Source organism: Microcaecilia unicolor, chromosome 3, assembly GCF_901765095.1.
Source record: "Microcaecilia unicolor chromosome 3, aMicUni1.1, whole genome shotgun sequence".
Lineage (NCBI taxonomy): Eukaryota > Metazoa > Chordata > Amphibia > Gymnophiona > Siphonopidae > Microcaecilia > Microcaecilia unicolor.
The window spans coordinates 247,836,106-247,858,271 of record NC_044033.1 but is presented as its reverse complement, the minus strand read 5'-3'; the positions used below and the strand labels follow the sequence as shown (position 1 = coordinate 247,858,271).

The 22,166-nt window shown below is 42.3% G+C and overlaps 1 protein-coding gene and 1 pseudogene across 1 annotated transcript; one reads left to right on the top strand and one right to left on the bottom strand.

Annotated features, from left to right (window-relative positions):
- Window positions 1-2,661: 2,661 nt before the first annotated feature.
- Window positions 2,662-3,606, top strand: LOC115465001 (olfactory receptor 13C8-like). Its single transcript, XM_030195398.1, has one exon. The coding sequence runs from the start codon at window positions 2,662-2,664 to the stop codon at window positions 3,604-3,606; it is 945 nt and encodes a 314-aa protein (XP_030051258.1).
- A 1,797-nt stretch (window positions 3,607-5,403) lies between these two features.
- On the bottom strand, window positions 5,404-8,293 carry LOC115464565 (annotated as a pseudogene).
- Window positions 8,294-22,166: the final 13,873 nt, after the last annotated feature.

Here is a 22,166-nt window from a genome sequence, read left to right as displayed (position 1 = left end):
TCATCACAGGAAAATAGAGATTGAATAGCTAAACTACCATGCAAAAACAAGGTCTCTATCAAACACCAATCAACTCATGAGAAGTGGTATATTGAAAGGAGGGAAAAGGATCTCAGAAGCCACGCACAGAAATTTGAATTCAAGACTCATTGAATCTGTGCAAAATCGATTCCAGATATCATTCACTGATCCTTAAAAAAAACCTCCATGTGAAATGCACCTTCAATAAATACTCAAAGTGACCATAATAACTTATTGTGACAAATTTACAGGTGTCTCTGTATCGATATTTGCAATTTACACACAATACTCAATAAACATCATTGAGCAAATCAAAAGCAGCTAGTAACTAAGTTTTAGACAGCAAGTACCTTTCAAAAGTCCGAACCCGATGGGACCCGTTTCACAGGAAAACAAAACAGCTTCTTCAGGGTCATTTATTCTGGACTAATCGCATGCATATTAAATTTAGTGTTCACTGAGTGCTATTCTATAAAAAAGAGTGTACAAATCTTTTAGCGTGCAATTGAAAAGGGGACATGGCCACGGGGGAGGGGGGGGTTATTCACTAAAGATGTGCACAGAACTATAGAATTTGGGGTGTAAATCCTAGCATCCAAAATTGGATGTAGAATTTGATGACATTGCAATACACGAAGCCACTGACATAGCTACAGCTGGGCCTGGGCGGAAACAGGCTCATCCATTCTTGGCTCAAGCCCACCCAGCAGAGACACCTCATTCCTTCTCCTTCGCCAGCAGCACAGTAACTGCCCTTCTCTCTGAACTCCCTTCCTGGTGTACTCCATCCCCAGCGGACTCTGTGATTCATTTTTGCTGCCTGTGACGGCCCCTCTGCCTTGTTCCGCCAGTGAGGAAACATGAAGTGACAACAGTGAGGGCAGGATGCGGCAGAAGGAACATGCGGGGCTGGCGCAGGCATATTAGCCCTCTCCTCAAGTCACTTCACTGGCTCCCTATCCGTTTCCGCATACAGTTCAAACTCCTCTTATTGACCTATAAGTGCATTCACTCTGCAGCTCCTCAGTACCTCTCCACTCTCATCTCTCCCTACATTCCTCCCCGGGAACTCTGTTCACTGGGTAAATTTATTTATTTATTTATTTATTGCATTTGTATCCCACATTTTCCCACCTTTTTGCGGGTTCAGTGTGGCTTACAATATGAGCTCAAAGTTGGAAATACAATTTGTTACAGATTGGTTAAGGATTACATTGTGCAGAGTTATGCGAGACAATTGAGGAGTCGTTAGGGAATGGGACAATGGGATGCAAACATTGAAACATTGGAAGGGAACAATGGGAGGTTAGAGGGCGATAAAAAGGCATGAAGACATATGGTATATGTTTTTCTGTGAATAGAGGTACAAAAATCTCTCTCATCTGCACCCTTCTCCTCCACCGCTAACTCCAGACTCCATTCCTTTTATCTTGCTGCACCATATGCCTGGAATAAACTTCCTGAGCCGGTCCGTCAAGTTCCATCTCTGGCCGTCTTCAAATCTAAGCTAAAAGCCCACTTTTTTGATGCTGCTTTTAACTCCTAACCCTTACTCACTTGTTCAGTACCCTTATTTTATCATCCCCACCTTAGTAATTCCCTTATCTCTTATTTGTCCTGTTTGTCTGTCCTAATTAAATTATAAGCTCCATCGAGCACGGACTGTCTCTTCATGTTCAAGTGTACAGCACTGCGTACATCTAGTAGCGCTATAGAAATGATAAGTAGTAGTAGAAAATGAATTATTACAGTCACCAGGGACACTTCATAGGTACTCTGGGAAGGAGGTTCAGATAGAGGGGCAGGGACCAGACCAAAGGTGGGGGAGGGGGGTGGAGGGAGCGATGTTGAATGTAGGGGTGCTAAGGGGCAGCTTTAAAAAACCTGTATTTTTTATATCTACTGTGAGGAGAGGGAAGGGAAGGGCCAACCCAAGTTAACTCTGGGCTCATCTAAAACATCAGGTCTGGCTATGCACTACCTGAAGGTTCAACTGTCTTACTGATGTTGAACGGGACCTTTAAATGTTTACCTCTCCCTTCAGTTACTATTTTCATTCTGCAAACGTGATAACTACATGGATTCACAGACTGAATGATCTTTGACATTATTATGTTATTTATCTCCATCAAAGTAAAGCAAGCTCCTGAGAAATAACTAGCCAGGATGCAGAAGTTGAGTTATTCGCCATTACTGGAGCTGGAGAGAGCTCATCTATGTCACCGTATCAAGCACTGAACTTGACTGGCAGAAACGTGGCAATGTATACTATGGGCCTTAAATATCCTTACGCATTTACAAATGACTTAGTAGGTTTGATGCATTCACAGCATTCCTGCTATGCATGTACTTTTAAAAATTAAGATGTATATATGCAGTTTTCGAACATGCTTCTGAAATACTGCCTTCCCTCTGGAAAACCTCTTATCTACATGGCCACAAGTATGCATTCAGGCAGCTAGAAGTCCACTCACTGGGGAATATGGCTTTCTTAGGTGATTCATGGTGTCAATCATCTAGAAAGCACCTGTATCCTTGGAAGCAAATACCAAAATCTCCTAGTTGTATTATTGTTTTTTGTTTTATTGGAGAAGAATAATGCATTCTTTATTTTAACTTTCTCCCCCTCTCAGATATCACATGGATAGTGAAAACCAAACAAAAGTGACTGAATTCATTCTACTAGGAATCTCAAATAGGACAGAAATGGAGTTAACCCTCTTTGCAGTGTTCCTACCAGTCTACCTGATCACACTGTCTGCCAATACACTCATCATCATGGCTGTCCTGGTGGACCAGCATCTCCATAACCCCATGTACTTCTTCCTTTGCAACTTATCCTTCCTGGATATCTGCTATTCCTCCACCAGCCTCCCCATTCCATTGAAGAACTTCCTTAAAGAGAGGAAAACAATTTCCTTTAGTGGATGTGTGGCCCAAATGTACATCTCTCTTTCTTTGGGGGTGGTGGAATGCTTCCTTCTTGTAATCATGGCATGTGATCGTTACATAGCAATATGTCATCCCTTGAACTACACAATCATCATGACCTGGCCAGTGTGTATGAAGACTGCCATCAGTGCATGGATAACTGGTTTCCTACTGTCTGTGGTATCTGTGGTTTTCACAATAAAGTTGCCTTTCTGCGGACACAACAGAATCAACCACCTAGTATGTGAAGTCGGGGCTGTGGTGAGATTAGCATGCACTGATATTCACCTCAATGAACTTCTAGGTTTTGTATCATCTATAATTGTCCTTGTTGTTCCCCTCTCTGTTATCATATTCACTTATGTCCAAATTATTGTTGCCATTTTGAAAATCAGTTCTACTGATGGGAGATTCAAAGCCTTCTCTACCTGCACCTCCCATCTGACAGTTGTTGCACTCTTCTACGGGACTGCCATGGTAGGGTACCTCAGGCCTCGGTCAATGGTATCAGCACAGAAAGACAAAATTATTTCCCTTGTCTATGGAGTTTTCACTCCCATGCTGAACCCCCTCATTTATACGTTACGGAACAATGACATGAAGGGAGCCCTGAAAAAGTCCGTAAGAGGGAGAGTGTTGTCTCTGCATAAGTAGGTTCTCTTCATTCTGTTTAGTATTTGAACAACATGCCTTAATATAGACAATTCTTATTAATGAGGGAGTAAATATTCATCCGGCAGTGATAAGCATTTTGCTGACTGCTGCTGGCGTTATTCCTAGATATTCAATGCCAGGCCATGTCCAGGCTTTGGCACTGAATATCCTTAGTAACATAGTAGATGACAGCAGAAAATGACCTGTATGGTCCATCCAGTCTGCCCAACAAGATAAACTCAATATAAGGTACTAGTAAAAAAGGCCCGTTTCTGTAACAAATGAAACGGGAGCTAGCATATGGTTTAGGTTATTATTTTTTTGTTTTTCCTGTTTGATATTAAGGGATATAAGTGTTTTCAAAAAAGACAACGTTTTTTTAAAGTTGTATTGTAATTGTTTCTAACATATTGAACATTTCATTGTAAACAATATGTTTTGTATAATGTTTGTTACAATCAGATAAATAGTTTATTTGTTGAGGTGCATAAATCTGTTTAACAAATGCATTAGAAGAGATTTTTACTCTTGAAAAGATAACATACAGATGTCCATGTGTAAATATCAGTTTTGTAAGGAGCATGCCAAGTTTGTAAAATGTTTTTGTAATTATTTCTTACATTTGTAACATTTCCTTGTAAACAATATTTTTGTATAAATTTTGTTACAATCAGGCAAAAGGTGTCCTTGTTGAGGTCCCTCAATCACTTTTACAATTGCATCACAAGAGCTCTTTACGCTTGAAAAGGCAACATACAGTTGTCCATGTGTAAATACTGGTTCTGGAAGGAAAATCCCAACTTTGTCAAAAGTTTGTCCTTGTGACTTGTTAATAGTCATTGCAAAGGCCAATTTGACAGGGAATTGTCTTCTACATAGTGTAAACGGTAGGTCTGTGTTTGATGGTGCAAGGTCAATACGTGGTATGAAAACAGTACTCCCAGCACTTGATCCAGTGAGTACTTGACTAATGATAAGGTTGTTTTTCAAGTCTTTGACTATTAGGCGAGTTCCATTACACAATCCTTTTTTGGTGTTTAAATTTTTGAGTAGTATAATTATTGCACCAATTTTCAAATGTAGTTTATGTGGTGGCATCCCAGTAGGAGTTTGTTGATGAAGAAATTCCACAGGATATAAGTGTTGTTCTTCTTCTGTTGAGTCATTTATGGAATCCGTACTTAAGTAAGTTTTTGTGTTTCCTTTTAAAATATTTAAAACGTCGTCATTTATTTTGTCTGCATATGTATTTTTTGGGCAAAGAATAGTCTTTTGAGCAAAGTTTACAACTGTGTCTGCAGTAATTTTGTTTCCAAAAACAGCTTCAACTATATCTGTGTAACAAATGTGCTGATCAGATATTTCAATCATATCTTGGAAACCATGTGGACATGGCAGATTCCCATTAGCTAAATCCATTAGCCAGTTGTTGTACTGTGGATCTGTACAGCGTACATTGTTGTGTAATTTAAGTATGTTAAATTGTTTCCATAGTTTATTACATTTAATGCTTGATTCAATTATGTGTACTTGAGTAGCATGTGGTATGACTGGTAGAGTTTGTCTGAAATCTCCACCTAGCAGAAGAACTTTTCCCCCAAATGGTTTGTCATTTTTCATGATGTCTTTGAGTAGTGTATCTACAGCAGAAAGTGCCATAGTGGGAGCCATAGTTGATTCATCCCAAATTATGATGTGTGCATCTCTAAGGATTGAAGCATTATTGGAGTTTAATCTGATAGTTGATGTTGAGTTTTCAAGTAGAGGAACTGGTAATTTAAATTGTGAATGATAAGTTCATCCTCCAGGTAGTAGGTTTGCTGCAATTCCTGTTGATGCAACAGGAAGTGCAATTTTACCTTCTCCTCGGATGGTACTGAGGATAGTTTTATATGTATAAGTTTTGCCACTTCCTGCTGGGCCATCTAAGAAAAAGCAGTTGTTGGTTTGTTGTTTGTCATTGCATGCAGAAAGTATAGTTTTTAAAACTTCTTGTTGGTCATGGTTTAAGTTTTGTTGCATTATTTCTGCGTTATGCTTTTCTTCTGCAGCTTTGAATGCAAGGGTAGGATCTTCTATCTTGTGTGTTGTTTTTGGTAAGCCGAAGTGTTGTAGGGGTTTTGCCATGTGTTTGAAAAATAGTTTGAATTTTGAGAAGGCATAATTGTTCACAAACACTGCATTCTTGTGTGCATCCATGCATATGTGTAAAATCTTCTTGCATAACAGTTTTATATTTTTGATAAATTTGTAAAGCATTACATGGTGCTGCAAAAACACAAATGTATGCAAAAACTTCACGTATTTGCTGGGGCATGCTGCATGTGACTGCGTCGTCTAATGTGTTTTCCCACAATGCTTCATCATGAATGAGTCCCATTTTTTTTTGCTGCATCTTGGAATGTATTGTAAACAGTATTTTGAACTGTTTTTAAGTCTTGAAAACACTTTGCACCAGGTTGGTGTAGTAGAATAAGTTTTAGGCAATAACGTTCGGGATCTGTTGCTAAATTAACTGCATACATCCTGCCAATTGTTTTATTATTTTCATTTTTTCTCTGTTTCCACTTTCGTTCTGCTTGTTGAAGGTATAGTACATAGGAATACCAATGTATAAAATGCTGTTTGCAGGAGGATGTTCAGCATTAAGTTTAAACCATGCTGTTAAAGTAGTGTCCTTTGTTTTAGCTGTTTCCACTGCAATGTCAATGTTTTTTGGATGGAAAACAATGCTTTGTTCATCTGGCAAGTGTACTTCTAATCTCTGGATAGTGTGTGATTGGTGATGCATTTCAAATGCGTTAAGTCGCCATGCAGCTTCAGGAGCAGTAACATATCTTGAGTCTGTGAAGGTTTTAATTTCATCGTGTTGTAAAGTTTTGTGCTCTGTGATGACGACATTAGCACAATCATGTCCTTAATACACATATTTGAAAAGGTATTTCACACTTTTAATAGATGCGCAGACTTCAACATTTATATGTGAGTTGTATTTCAGTAGTAAGAAAGGGTTGTAGGGGACTGCCCAAGTGCTATTAATGAATTTTCCATGTAAAACTGTACGAACACCATTATCTCTTTGACGGTATTTTGGGTATTGTGAAAATGATGAGGCTATTGTGAACAGGGTTGCCAGGTGGAAAATTTTTTTCCCACCCAATCCAGCCTAAAAACAGCCCAAAACCCGCCCAAACTCAAACCCCGCCCCTGACACCCCCACACCCCACGTCATCAACCCCACCCCCGCCATCACCGGCCCCACCTCCCCCATCACCAGCCCCGCCCAGAACATCAGTAACCCCACCCAAAATGTCACTAACCCCGCCCCCCGCAGCCGAAAAAACCACCAGAAAACCGCCCAAAAAAAAAAAAGCCCAAAAATTTCCCGCGGTGGGTCGCGGTAAAACCGCCCACCTGGCAACACTGATTGTGAAGATGAAGCGCCCACCTCAGGATCCCAGGTCCCTCTTTCACTCAGGGTGAGCTGGTTCTCAGTATGCAGATTTTATGCAAATTAGTCTACTACCCCTTTCTACTCGGGGTGACCTGGTTCTCAAAAAGGCAAACATAGTCAGGTCTCATCAATAGGATTTTTTTATACAAATCTTTATTCCAGCCCTCTGGGGCACACTTCTTCCAGCTTAAAACACTTTTACAAGCTTCAACAGTTCTTCCAGCTTAAACATTTCTTCCTACTCAGTTCAATCTTCCAGCTTAAGCACCTGGACACACAGTCCTTCCTTGTAACCTGGACACCCAGTCCTTCCTTGTAACACACAGTTCTTATACCTGACACTCTAGGGCCTTCTTACCCCAGCCAGCTTCCTTGCTTTGCACACAGTTCACCACCAGTCCAAAGGGCTCAGCCAGTACTTCTCATGGGGATCCTCCTGCTTCAGCTACCAGCTCTCTTCTTCAGATGCTAGCTCTCCTTTCTCCCTCACAACTCAGGTGGGGTATTAAGTGGTTAATGGCCAAACAGGACCCAGCCCATAACCTGCTGCACCTGTTTCTATCCCCAGGACTCTCCTCGGTCCTAGCGACCTCCTGCTATACACCCCTTACTGGCTCCCTTTAGTGACTCACCCAGCCCTTCTCCCTGGACATTTTAGGGGAACAGCGCCCTCTAGGGGCCTAACCAGGGTAGGACAGCCTCTTCCTTCTCACAGTATCCATCACAGTTTTGAATAGTTTCATTTTGAAAGGATTTGGGGAATTCTTTTGAACACTTCCCAGAAACCATGCATGGTAAATGTAAGGTGGTGTCATTGCAAGGGCCATGTATCATATGTTTAGCAACAATAGCATGGAGACGTGGGAATTTTTGTATGTCAGGTATTTCTGCACATACGATTTTATCAATTAACTCTGTATTTTTTGGCTTGTGCTCTTCTTTTAAGATGAGTAAAATATGTGCATGAGGTAATCCAAGTTTTTGAAATTCTATTACATCTATTTTTGCAAGAGGGATACCAAGTATGTGTTCTTTGCATATGTCTTGTAGTAATTGTTTTAGTTTTAAATGAAAGACCCTTGCCAATAAGTCAGGTCAAAATTCTGATGTCTGTCCTTTTTGTAGGTTTTCAGTAATTTTTTCCCATCTAGGGTTGCAGGTCATAGTAATAAATAGATCCGGTTTTCCATATTTCCGAACTATGGCCATTGCATCTTGATAATTTTGGTGCATATTTCTTGGGCTTCCTGAAAATGTTGATGGTAAAATGAATGGCTGTCCAGGTGTAAATTGTGGATCTGTAATTTCACTGGCAAGGTGGTCCATTAATCCTTTGTATTTTTCTACTCGTAAAAGTTTTTGGTTTTGTCTAATATAATTTAGTCTGTTTGCTTCAGTTTTAATATAGGCATTCACAAAGTACTGTTGGGTTAGTTTTCCAGCTGAAAGGAAAGGATTAAAATCATCTCTTACAGCAAAACGGTATCCATAGTACTGCATTTGTGTAACTCTAATTCTGCTTTTTTTTTGTTGGTTGCACATGTTCCTGAGACATTCAGGTTGTTCAGACAAAGGAATATTTATCCCCCAGCTCTGATCTCCATATGGGAATAGTAATGGATATACCATAGGTTCAAGGTTTGGATCCAACACACTTATTATTTCAGTTCTATTTGTTTCATTTTCTGTGTTTCGGCAGTGTATTATGAGATCTCGATGTAAAGGAGGTTCACCTTCACTATTTTGAAAAATGAAAGCAACCTCATTGGCTCTTGGTGCATTGTATCGCCTGGGATCATGTTTCCGATCTTGGACAATGGCCATAGAAATTTTTGGTGGTTCTATTGTTAGTCTTTGTGCTTCTGCTATAATTTCATTCTCTACTTCACACAGCATTTTACAGGCATCTACAAAAAGGTTTTCAGATGCCATAAAGTTGCTTAATTGTGTCATCAATGTCTCATGGATGTGTTTATTTGGTAAGATTTGTAGTCTCTGAACAGCTGCTTCATCTGGATCTAGAATATACAATTGAGCAAACTGTCTTTGTTTGTCTTTGTCCGGATGGAGTGATGCTGTTCTATGGTAAATAGTGCCATTGATTCTAAAGCAGTAAGGCCCATATCCAGGTGGAGGTGAAATATTAGCTCCCATAGATGCAAATGCTAAAGAACTATTAATGGAGCGAATGTTTTCAAAGAAATTTTTTGAATATTGATGTTCTCCGGACAGAAGCTGTTGTATAAATTCATTAGATCTAATAGGTGGAAGATGTACTTTTCCCTTACTACAGCACTTTGTAAATAAGTTGTCAGAAGGTGTTTCATTCTTAAATTGTTTAGCTTTGCAAAATATACATGTAGCATTCATTGGGCCACAACTGTAGTATAGAGTGTTGTTCTCATTTACACAGTCTGTTATTGCAATTCCTGTGTTTGAAGTTGTAGAATATGTTGTGACTGTTTTCTCTGGTAATGTTCTAGTGTGTTTGTCATGTAGAGCAGGGATTTTCCATGTTTTTAAAGCTGCGCGTATTTTTTGTTGTGCTTCTGTTTTTTTTTTTGGTCTACGTTTAGCTTGTTCATCAGTTTGTGTTGTAGTATTTGTTGTCATTGACCTTTTGCTTGTAGTGGGTTGTTCAGTTGGAGATGCATTTTTGTCCTTGTCATGTACAGCTGCGTTTTTTCTGGTTTTTAAAGCTGCGCATCTTTTTCGTTGTGTTTCTGTTTTTTTTTTTTCTATAATTAGCCTGTTTCTCCTCATTTTGTGTTGTAGTATTTCTTGTCGTGGACCTTTTGCTTGTAGTGGGTTGTTCAGTTGGACATGCATTTTTTTCCTCAGTGATAGTAGCACGTTTTTTTCTTTGTTGTTTTCTTCTTTGATGTTTACATTGTGCAACGTGTTCAGTAAGTAGTGTTTTATTTTTTGTTGTTGAGTTTTTTGTTGTAGTTGGTTGTTTTCTTGTTTTTTGTTTTTCTTGCTGCCTCATAATGGCATGCCTTTTCCTTTGAGCTTCTGCTATCTTAGCTCTATGTTGTGCCAGCTGTTCAGTAGTTAGTGGTGTTAGATTTTGTAATCTTAACCTTTTCCTTGCAGTTGCTTGTTCACTTAGATGTACCTTTTGCTCCTTGCTCATAGAGGCACGTCTTTTTCTTTGAGATTCTGCTTTTTTTCTTTACGTTGTGCCTGCTTTTCAGTAGTTAGTGGTGCTTGATTTTGTAATCTTGATCTTTTCCTTGCACTTGCTTGTTCACTTAGTTGTGCCTTTTTTTACTGGCTCATAGAAGCACGTCTTTTTTTTTTCATTTGCTGCTGTTTTTTGTTTACGTTCTGCCAGTTGTTCAGCAGTCAGTGTTTTTATATTTTTTATTCTGTAACATTTCCTTGCAGTGGCTTTAAGTATTTTCTCATCCTGAGTTAGAGCTGCACGCCTTTTTTTTTGTGCTTCAATTTTTTTGCCTTTACGTGCTGCCACTTCCTCTGGTTTTTGCTCTTTATTCTTTAGTTTTCTGCACCTTTTCCTTGTAGTGTCTTGTTTGTTTTGTTGTATGTGTTCATCCTCATTCCGTGCTGCATGGGTTTTGCATTGTAGTTCAGCTGTGTCTTGATCTTGTGGCTGCTGTTCATCAGTTGCTATGGTTATATTTTGTTGATGTTGAGGTGTATTTTCGTTGTCATTTTTTTTCTTCTTTTTCTATTCTTTGTGCTTGCTTTGATTTATGTTCTGCATCCTGTTGAGTAGGTAGTGTTTTGTTTTGATAGTTGTGATCTGTTGGTAGAGTACAACTGGTAGTGTCTGTGTTTTTTGTATCCATATCTTGTGACTGTGTTGTATGGTAGCATGTGAGTCACAGAGTGTGTGTGAGAGAGAACTGTAAGAGTGATAGGCACACTTTTTGTATGAGAGATAGAAACTGTCTGTGTGTCAGAGACTGAGTGACTGAGACAGTGAGTGAGAAAGAGACAGTGATCAATCCGTCCGGCAGGTTACGGCTTTTCTGGTACTCTGTTTTGTAAACGCTGTCTGTTATCTGTGAGCTATATTTCTGCTTGACATAACAACTGAAAGTATAGATCAATGGCTCAGTGTTATTCTGTTTTTTTCAGTATCCTGTTAGCTATCTGTGTGTCCAGTGTTCTGAAAGGAATGAAAGGGGAAACATGTAAGTTATCATATGAAGGCAATGATATTTTAAAGTGAATTTGTAGGACACAGTATATATATGAGTGATAGGAAATATGTGTGAGAGTGAGTGATTGTGTAACAGTGAGTGAATATGTGTGATACAGTGAGTATGTGTGAGAGAGACTGATAATATGTAATACAGAGAGGATGTGTCAAAGATACTGAGTATGTGTGAGATAGACTGTGAGTGTTTGAGATAGACAGAAAGACATTGTGTTTGAGAGAGAGTGTAAAGATTAGCAATTAGCAGGTCACAGTTTCTGTAATTGTTTTAATTTTCCAAAGGCATCAATATGTGTGTTCCGTTTTGTGTCTTGCAGCTGCCACCATCAAGTTCCATACCTGCTACTGTATTGTGTAAGGCCAGTTGATCTCCGTATTCCGGTTCAGCACGTTAGTGTAGTAAGGTGTTGGACGTCTTTCCTGTGAACTTGCACATTTGGTGGATCCCTGGTTTGTTCTCTATCTGCTGTTCTGCAAGAAAAGAAGCATGGATTTTTGTAATTATCATGCAATCACAGTTATATATGAAATGTAAAGGTTATTAAACAAAAGTATGACAGTGACAGAATGTGAGTTTGTGTGTCACAGATAGTGAGTGTGTGTGTGTGTGTGTGTGTGTGTGTGAGATGGGGAAGAGGTGGTTTTGGTCTTAGAGAGTGCTCTGTGTTTGGGGGGGGGGGGTCGGGTGTTTGTAAGAGTAGTATTATTAGTTTATTTCTTTGGTGTAGTTTGTGGGGTAAGGTGAGTTGTAATGAGTGTATCAAAAGTAGCGGGGGCACAGCATTGGTGGTGGGGTTATGGAGTCACTACTTAAGTTTGTGATACAGAGAGAGAGAGAGAGAGTCCATTTATATAGGTCCTGCATTAGTGTGTTTGTGTGAGATTTACAGAGGATTTAGAATCGGAATAAGTGTGTGTGTGACACAGAGAGTGTGATAGTGTTGATAGTTACTTAGGGGAAAGTTTTTTTTTTTCAAAAATTTGTAGGTTATCATATCATGGCAATTATGTATTGTAGTAAAATGTTATTACAAAGTATGTGTGTGAGTGATAGAAAGTAAGTGTGAGACAGTTAGTTTATCTCATAGAGAGAGTATGTGACAGACATAGTATCTGAGAGAGACAGTTTGTGTCAGAGAGAGTGTAAAGATTGTGAATTTGCACGTTACATTTGTATTGATAAGTTTTATTTCCCCCCACACATCTGTTTGCATCAATCTTTCTATCCCCTTTTGTCCCCTCCAGCTCCCACTACCAAGCTCCATACCTGGTGGTAGAATTTTTAAGGCCAGTTGATGTCCGTACTGTGCTTCACAGTGTCAGTGTAGTGAGGTGTGTTTTGTGTTTCTTGTGGCCTTCCACATTTGTTGGATCCGTGGTTGTCTTCTCTATCTTGTGTTCTGAAAGAAATGAAGCAGTTAGTTCTGAAATTATCATATAAAGATATAGTTAGATATGAAAGCGAAAGTTTATAAATCAGAAGTATGAGAGTAACAGAATGTAAGTATGTGTGACACAGAAAGTGAGTGTGTGTATGTAGTCTCATGCGCAACAGTCGTGGCTTGACCGTGAGGTAGCAGGAGATGACTCAGTCTTTCAGTCACATGCCGTTTCCTTGTTGAAGTTTGGTTGTGCTGGTTGTTTTGCCTTGTGCTGCGTTTCGATTTTTGCTGTAAAGTTACAAATTGAAGAATTAAACAAAGCATTAATTGTGTTAGGTGCCATATAAAAAAAATCAATGAATTGTCATACGGAATAGTCCTTGCATGACCCACAGCCAGCAGAAGTTACATCATACTATTTCATTCACATGCCATTTGCTTGGTGAAGTTTCCTGGTGCTATTTGTTTTCCCCTCTGCTGCGGTGGCATAGCTGTAGTGAAGAAACTAAAGTTCAAGAATTAAATAAAGCATTCATGTGCATAGTTGTAGTACAAAAGATCCCCATCCATTTTTTTTGTTGTTTGTAATATTCAATGTATATAAATGATATATGCCTGACTCAACAGCAAATGCGCAGTACAACTCAGACATTGAGATGGTGAAATTGCATCCCATGAAAGAAGGAGTAGCCAGAGGCGCGGAACGGAGACTGCACAAAAGTGTCCAACGTATGTGCAGAGAAGGACAGTGTGTTCGAAAGAGATGGGGCATCTAAAACAGAAGTAGAAAGATGAATGATTAAAGGGCCCCCCCTTGCCAACGATGCTGTTGCCAGCCCCTGTCAGAGAGTACGACATATACAACTGACATAGCCAAGACCACAATCTTGTGAATTGTGAGGGGTTTATGAATTAGTACGCTGTGAGTCATAGCTTTGCAAAATCAATTGACTCTTACAGTCATACTTCCATAGGCAGCTGGCACTCTGGCTTCCTTGTTGTGATTTGCGGAGGGCTGAAAGGAGGAGCTGTGGGGACGGTAACGTGTCACCCTGAGATGTGCGTTCCTTGACTTGTAAAATGAGTGCCTGTGTTTTTGGAGGAGATGGGATGAGTGCAGGGTTTGTGCATAGGTAGCAGGGAAGGGGAAAGAAGAGGGTTGTTGGACATGGAGTGCAGGGTAGAGAGGAGGGGAGGAGGGCTGGAGAGAGATGCAGGGAGTAGGGTAGACAGGAAGGGAATAGGGCAGGGGTGATAGGACAGTTGGTGGACATGAGGGCAAGGGCAGAGTACATAGCAGGGTTATTGGAGATGAGGCAGGGGCAAGGGCAAGAGTAGGGTTGTTGGATATGGGGGCAGGGTACAGGAGAGAACAGCTTTGCTGGAGATGGGCAGGAGAGCAGGGGATTGGTTAGGGTTGCTTGATATGTAGGTAGGTCACTGAAGACAGAAGGCTTGGTGGATGGGAGAGAGAGTAATACAGCAAGGGACATGTATTTTTTTATGTAAATAGTTTTTTTTCTAGGTTTGTGAATGGGTGGTAGGGTAGGGGAAAGAAGAGGTTTATTGGACATAGGGGGGAGGGCAGGGGTGAGAGGAGCGGAGGAGGGCTTGTGAAAGAGGCAGGGAGGAGCGGAGAGAGGAGAGAGGAAGGGAGTAGGGCAGGGGAGAGAGGACAGTTGGTGGACATGGGGGCAAGGGCAGGGTAGACAGCAGGGTTGTTGGACATGAGGGTAGGGGCTAGAGAAAGAGCAGGGTTGTATTTCTTTATGTACATAGTTTTTTTTCTAGGTTTGTGAATGGGTGGTAGGGTAGGGGAAAGAAGAGGTTTATTGGACATAGGGGGGGGAGGGCAGGGGTGAGAGGAGCGGAGGAGGGCTTGTGAAAGAGGCAGGGAGGAGCGGAGAGAGGAGAGAGGAAGGGAGTAGGGCAGGGGAGAGAGGACAGTTGGTGGACATGGGGGCAAGGGCAGGGTAGACAGCAGGGTTGTTGGACATGAGGGCAGGGGGAAGAGAAAGAGCAGGGTTGGTGGTCATGGGGTCAGGGCAGTGGAGAGAGCAGTTTTGGTGGACATGGGCAGTGACCAGAGGATTGAGTATGTTTTCTTGATTTGGGGGGATAGCAGTGGAGACAGGTGGGTTGGTGGACGGGTGAGAGAGTAATACAGCAAGTGGCATTGATAGACATTTATTGTCACGTACATAGTCTTCCAAAAATAGTCTAACAATACATGTCAGAGCTCTAGAAACAAATTGTGTTCCTCAGGTGTAGCTAAAATTCTTACCAGTCATGAATTGAGAAACAGCCCCGGAGAGTGTGTTTGAGAGTCTGTGTGGTGAATGCACGTGAGTGCTTCTGTGTGTGTGAGATAGAGAATATGTGTGAGGGTCCCCCCTCTCAGTTCCCAGCTCTCCCAGTTGCACGGTTCCCCCCCTCTCCTCCCCCCCCCCCCACCCCAGTTGCAGGAGTTCCCCCCTCCCTGTCATTGTAAAGTAGGATGGACCATTGTGTGGCTTAGAGGTTGTTTTTTGCTTCTGGGATGATAGAATGTGAGACAGTTTGTTCAGATTTTTTTTTTGGGTGGGGGTTCGAGGGACGTGGTGTGCTTTTGTGTATCAGGGGGGGGGGGGGTTGTGGAGGTTTTTTTTTTTCCAGAAATGTAAATGTGTGTCTTGGGGTTATCCTTTCCTGATTGTTGGATAAGTTTTTTTTTCTTTGTTTTGCTGAAGAGCATTGTTGTTTTATATGTTTGGAAGGAAGTGGAGCATGTTATTTTGTGTCGGGTAACGCAGGAAGAGAGAAGTGCTTTGCTTCTGGAAGGTTTTTTGGCATCCTGGATTAGTGAAATGATTTTCCTGAGGTGGAAGGGAGAGGAGCACGTTGTTGGGGCTTTTGGGGGTGGGGGTGAACCGGATCGTCTTCTGGAAGGTTTGTGGGCATCCTGCAAAGGAGGCGCAGTGGTAATTATGGACATACAAAAATACATTGAAGAGGGGCACAGACAACTCTCAGACAATAAATACTACAGGAAACTAACTGAGGACCCCACACAGGATTACACAAAACAGCTGAAAGACCTTATCAAAACATTTCCTACACAAGCGCAATCTCACCTGAAGAAACTCATACCAAACCAACCTGCTGTGGGCTCATTCTACATGCTACCCAAGATCCACAAACCGGGAAACCCTGGCAGACCAATTATATCAGGTATTGGCACACTCACGGAAGAAATATCTGGATTCATAGAGGGAATTCTGAAACCTCTCGTACACAAAACTAATAGCTTCATACAAGACACCACAGACTTTCTGAATAAATTGAAAAATATCAAGCAACTACCACCTAACACCCTTCTGGTCACGATGGATGTAGAATCACTATACAGCAACATTCCACATGCGGATGACATAGCTGCATGTGGAAGACTCCTAAAAAAATCCACACTGGACCATCAATACTCACCAGAAACTATTACAAAATTAATCAAATTCATTTTAACTACTTCCGCTTTAACAATAATATCTATCTGCAAATAATGGGCACTGCGATGGGCACCAGGACAGCACCCCAATATGCCAACCTTTTTATGGCTGAGCTGGAAGAGGCATTTCTGAATACACACCAGACCAAACCTCTAAAATACTACCGGTACATCGATGACATTTTTATGATTTGGACGGAGGGTGAAGAAACTCTGAAACAATTTTATTCTGCCTTCAATACATACCATCCTACAATCAGATTCAAAATTGACTACTCCCCAGAAAAAGTCAATTTTTTGGACACCACGGTCTCAATCAGTGATGGCTGTATACAAACATCTATATACAAGAAACCCATAGACAGATGCAGCTACCTCCACAACTCTAGCTTCCATCCTTCACATACAAAAAGATCCATCATTTACAGCCAAGCCACAAGATACCACTGTATCTGCTCTGACCCAGGGGACAGAGACAGACACCTTAAAAGCCTGAGTGCATCCTTCAAACAGAAAGGCTACAACCCCAAAATAATCTCCAAGAATATTCCTCCTCCCTCAAAACACCCAGGGAGAATCTGCTACAGTACAAGGAGAAAAAATCTACAGACAGAATTCCCCTTGTAGTGACATACAATCCAGAGCTGGAAAAACTGAGGAAAATCATAAGAGATCTACAACCTATACTCCAGGAGGATGAATTACTGAAAGAGATATTCCCATCCCCACCAGTACTGGCCTTCCGACAACCACCCAACTTAAAACACAAGCTAATCAGAAGTAAACTTCCATCACAGACTGAAAAGGAACAGAAGGGCGCACGTCCCTGTAATTTATCCAGTTGCAAACTATGCCAAAATATTTCACAGGACCCCACAGTTACCCACAAAGGAAAGATATTCAACATAAAGGGATCTTTCACTTGCTCATCTTCCAATGTGGTATATATCATTCAGTGTAAAAAATGTAACGAAGGATGCTATATTGGAGAAACAGGCCAGATGCTTAAGACAAGATTCAATTTACATAGACATCATATGAACAATGCAGCCAGTAGGGCCCCCACCCCGGTGGGACAGCACTTCACAGAACCAGGACACTGTACCAGTGATTTCACAGTGAGAATACTGAAAGGTAACTTTAAAACCATACAAGAACGTAAGACCTTTGAAGTCAGAATGATTGAATATTTTAACACCCAACAGAAAGGACTTAACAAGGACCTGGGGTTCCTAGCCCATTATAAACCATAAAGCTGTATGTCTCTGTTGATCACCCCACCCCTCACCTATCCACACCCATCCTGTTAGAATATCAATGATATGCTTTGATGTCCCCATGCATACCTCCGACCCACCCCCATCCTCCCACCCTGTCAGACTGTCATAGTAATGCTTGAAGGTTTTCACTTATATACACTGTCAGCTAGCACATTTGCTTATTTCCGATCTGACGAAGAAGGGCAACCTTCGAAAGCTAATCAAGAAATGTATTAAGTTATGTCCAATAAAAAAGGTATCATCTTATTTTCTTTTCCATGTTTTATTTTGTTTGATTTCTATTGATAATAATTAGGAAAGGAAAATAGGATACTCACTTAAGCCCTCCTGTAAAGAGCTGGCCATATTAAGCACTTTTGAAAAATGTGTCTCTGCAAAGGAGCAACTTGTAAATGTAGATATTGAAATATTTGGGACATACACTTATCAGTGGCGTAGCCAGACCTGAGATTTTGGGTGGGCCCAGAGCTAATATGGGTGGGCACGCACTGTCTATATAAGTATGAGCAGTGTCTCTTGGGATCCTACAAAATAATGCCTTAGAATTCACTTGATGATGGATTTCTAAGTAGTCTGCCCAAAAGCTGCCCTGCATCAGTATAACCACATACATACTTAATGGAAAAATTGATATTTTTAAATATAATTACATTATCCCACAATCGCTCCACTGCAAAATGCTATGCACAAACTTGTGCAAAAACACACTCATATCCTTATTAAACCATAACAGCACTAATTCCAAGGACAGGACGAGCTACAACCTTATGCTTGAAAAGGCAGAACTGTAATTACACTAGGCTCTAAAACACCAATACACTACCTTGTGAAAAAAAAAAAAAAAAAAAAGCAAAACAAAAAGGGCTGCAAATACTACACGCTATCAGAATACTGCACCTTGATCACACATGAACAACACATGACACAACGGACATGACACAAGGAACTAGACATAAAAAAATATGAAGGCAAAATACTGAACTGGAAAGTTAACTCAAGAAGTCAGACTCAGCATGCAGCAATACCAGAAAAATTGAAACTTACATGCAAAATATCACAGATGTACATTTCCAAAAGCTGACATATTCCAATTAATAAATTCTGAATAAAATACTTTTTTCTACCTTTGTAGTCTGATCTATTCGCTTTGGTCCCAGTGTCTTCTGTTTCATGCAGTGTCTTCTTTCCATCTGATATTTTTTCTCTCACCATGTCCACCATCCTCTTGTGTCCTTATGTGTCCTGTCTACCATCTGTAGCCCTGTCCCTATCCTTCCTCAACTCAGCAGTTTTCTTCCATCCATATCCAGCATTTCTCCTCACTCACCTCCATCCATGTGCATCTACTTCCTGTCTTACCTCCCCTCCATCCATGAGCATCTCCTTCCTTTGTCTTTCCTTCCCTCCATCCTTGTACAACATTTTTCCTCTCTTCCCTGCCCTCCACTCCATCCACGTCCAGCATTTCTCCTCTCTTCCCTCCCCTCCATCCATGCGCATCTCCTCCCTGACTTCTCTCCCCTCCCTCCATCCAGCAACTCTCCATTCTCCCCTGCCCTCTCCTCCATCCACCCATATCCAGCAAATGTCCTCTGTCCCCTGCCCCCTCCATTCATCCATCCATGTTCAGCAAGTCTCCATTCTCTCCTGCCCTCTCCTCCATCCACCCATATCCAGCAAATTTCCTCTCTCCCCTTTCCCCTCCATCCATGCACGCCCAGCAATTCTCCTCCTTCCCCTGCCCTCCGCTCCATGTCCAGCAACTCTCCATTCCCCTGCCTTCTCCTCCATCCAACTCCAGCAAATTTCCTCTCCCCTTTCCCCTCCATCCATGCCCAGCAATTCTCCTCCTTCCCCTGCCCTCCGCCATGTCCAGCAACTCTCCATTCCCCTGCATTGTCCTCCATCCAACTCCAGCAAATTTCCTCTCTCCCCTTTCCCCTCCATCCATGCCCAGCAATTCTCCTCCTTCCCCTGCCCTCCGCCATGTCCCCTCTAGCAATCCATGTTGTCCAGCAATTCTCCTCGCTCCCCTGCCCATCCTGTTTCTATCCATCCCCTTCCCCATTCTATCCAGCATCTCCCTCCCCCTCTCTCCCCCTTCACAGCATCTCCCATCTGTCTGTCTCAAACAACGACAACGTGGATGCAGCTTGAGGCAGCTCACAGGTTTGCCTGCTTTAACTTGCCTGAACGGCGATGGCTGCGCAGGGGAGTGGAATAGATAGGCTGCTGGCTCACTTCCACTCCACTCCCCAAGTCGCAGCGGCAAACGGACGGCCCTAAAAGCAGCAAGCAACCAGGCTCGTCGAATCCGTCTTTCCTTCGCTTCCTGCCCTCTCTGCATTCGTCCCGCCTTCCTCTGATGTAATTTCCTTTCGAGCGGGCGGGACGCTGAGAGGGCAGGAAGCGAAGGAAAGACGGAGTCGACGAGCCTGGTTGCTTGCTGCTTTTAGGGCCGTCCATTCGCCGCTGTGGGTAAGGAAAAAATAACAGCAGGTCTGCGATTGGCTCGCAGACTAGGACTGGGTGGGCCTGAGCCAAGAATGGGTGGGCCTGGGCCCACCCAGGCCCACCCGTAGCTACGCCCCTGACACTTATTTATGGTACAGTAAGGTTCTGAGTGTGTTTTTGCACAAAGTTGTGCATAGTGTTTTGCAGTTGAGCGATTGTGTAGTATATGCTTTGAGCAACCACTTTATTCTTTGACATATGATACATATCTAATATCTAAATTTAATAAAAGGTATTAATTGCGACTTTTATTTTTATTTTTTTTCTGTGTGTTATCAGACAATTATGGATTTAAGCTCCACCCCTGGCCCCACCCCTGGCCCCACCCCTGGCCCTGCCCTACCCCTAACCCCGCCCCCTTTAGCCTCCCTAAACAGTTGGGCCACCGACCGCCTATGCTTATTGGGGGTTCAGTTTAACTTTTGTCTACATATTTCTGTTTTTAGTTTGTGGTTACTTAGTCTATACTTGGTGAGGATGTATCTGGACATAGTTTTGTGTTGGCAGGATCATTTTTACTAATGTCTTGTGTAGTTTTACAATTGGTGTATTGATGTTCTAGTGCTCACTGCAACGTTTAAGATGCTGCCTTTTCCTAGGTGTTCTTCTGTATTTTGGTTGTTTTCCTAGGTACACCCTTGTTGTGTGAGTTGTGGATTATTATTAAAAATATTTTTTTCATACAGAGGAGGGGGGTGGTTTTTTTTGCCTTTCGCCGGCAGCGCTCTGACTGCTGTCATTCACACAGGCAGCTCCGCTCCCCCCGCCGTGTCCATCTGGCCCTATGTAAACTGGAAGTGCATCAGAAAGGGCCAGATAGATGCAGCAAAGGGGAGTGTGCTGCCGAGGAACGAAAAAAGCAAACCTTTCTACAAGTAAAAGTTGGTTTGTTTTAGTTTTGCTGGTGGTGGGGGTTTGTGTTTTACTTGTTTTATACTTTCTGCATCCAGGATGGCAACTCTGACGCAGTATGGTTACCTTTATGTTTTTGCTTTTGGAATTTATGTACAACACTCTAAATCATGAAAACAGCTGCAAAGGAAAAGTGACTTGTTACTGGAGAATAATGAGGCAGCATTGTATTTTAGTATGGTGACTTATTTTGGCTTATCATGTGTTGTGTTGTGTTGTGTGGGTGGGGGGGGGGGGGTTCTCTCCTGGGGCTTTAGCTACTTTAAGAGAGCCTGAAAACTGTGCCTATTTGAATTAGTTATTCGCTCACAGATTTGTAAGTTATTGGGAGTGGGATAGGTGTGCGGTAGTAGTAGGAGCGTGGGCAGGCGCCCATCCATCCAACCTGTTGGCCCACCCAAAAATTGCCTTCTGGCTACGCCACTGGGGTGCAGTGGACTTCAGCCAGGCAGACCCAGGCCCATCCCCCCCCCCCACCTGTTCCACTTGTGGTGGAAAATGGGAGCTACTACTACTATTTAGCATTTTTATAGCGCTACAAAGCGTACGCAGCGCTGCACAAACATAGAAGAAAGACAGTCCCTGCTCAAAGAGCTCTCCAAAACCCACCCAAAACCCACTGTACCCACATGTAGGTGCCCCCCTTCACCCCTTAGGGCTATGATAGTGGTGTATAGTTGTGGGGAGTGGGTTTTGGGGGGGTTTCGGGGGCCTCAGCACCCAAGGTAAGGGAGCTATGTACCTGGGAGCAATTTGCGAAGTCCACTGTATTGCCCCCTAGGGTGCCCGGTTGGTGTCCTGGCATGTGAGGGGGACCAATGCACTACGAATCCTGGCCCCTCCCACGACCAAATGCCTTGGAGTTATTCGTTTTTGAGATGGGCGCCCTCGGTTTCCATTATGGCTGAAAACCGAGGGCGCCCAGCTCTACAGCCGGCGATCTCAGCATTTGACCCAAATGTTGAGATTTGGCAGCCCCCAACCGTATTTTTGAAATGAAAGATGGACGCCCATCTCGTTTCGAAAATATGGTGGGCTCCGCCCCTTCATGGCACCATCCTCGGAGATGGGCGCCCTTAGAGATGGGCGTCCCAGATCGAAAATGCCCCTCTATGGCACCTGCCCCCAGAATACCACTGAAGCAATCTGGCGAGGATAACCAGGATAAAACGGGACTTTCTTGCTAATGTTATGATATCTTCACCTAGACCATGCTCCTATGTATAATATATCTGCTCCTATGTTTAGATATCATGGTCACAGGCATAGTTTTTTTTCTTCCCCTTCCTCATTTATTATACTAGATAACTTTTCTGCATTCGCTAAAGCGCCACAGCCCCAGCCT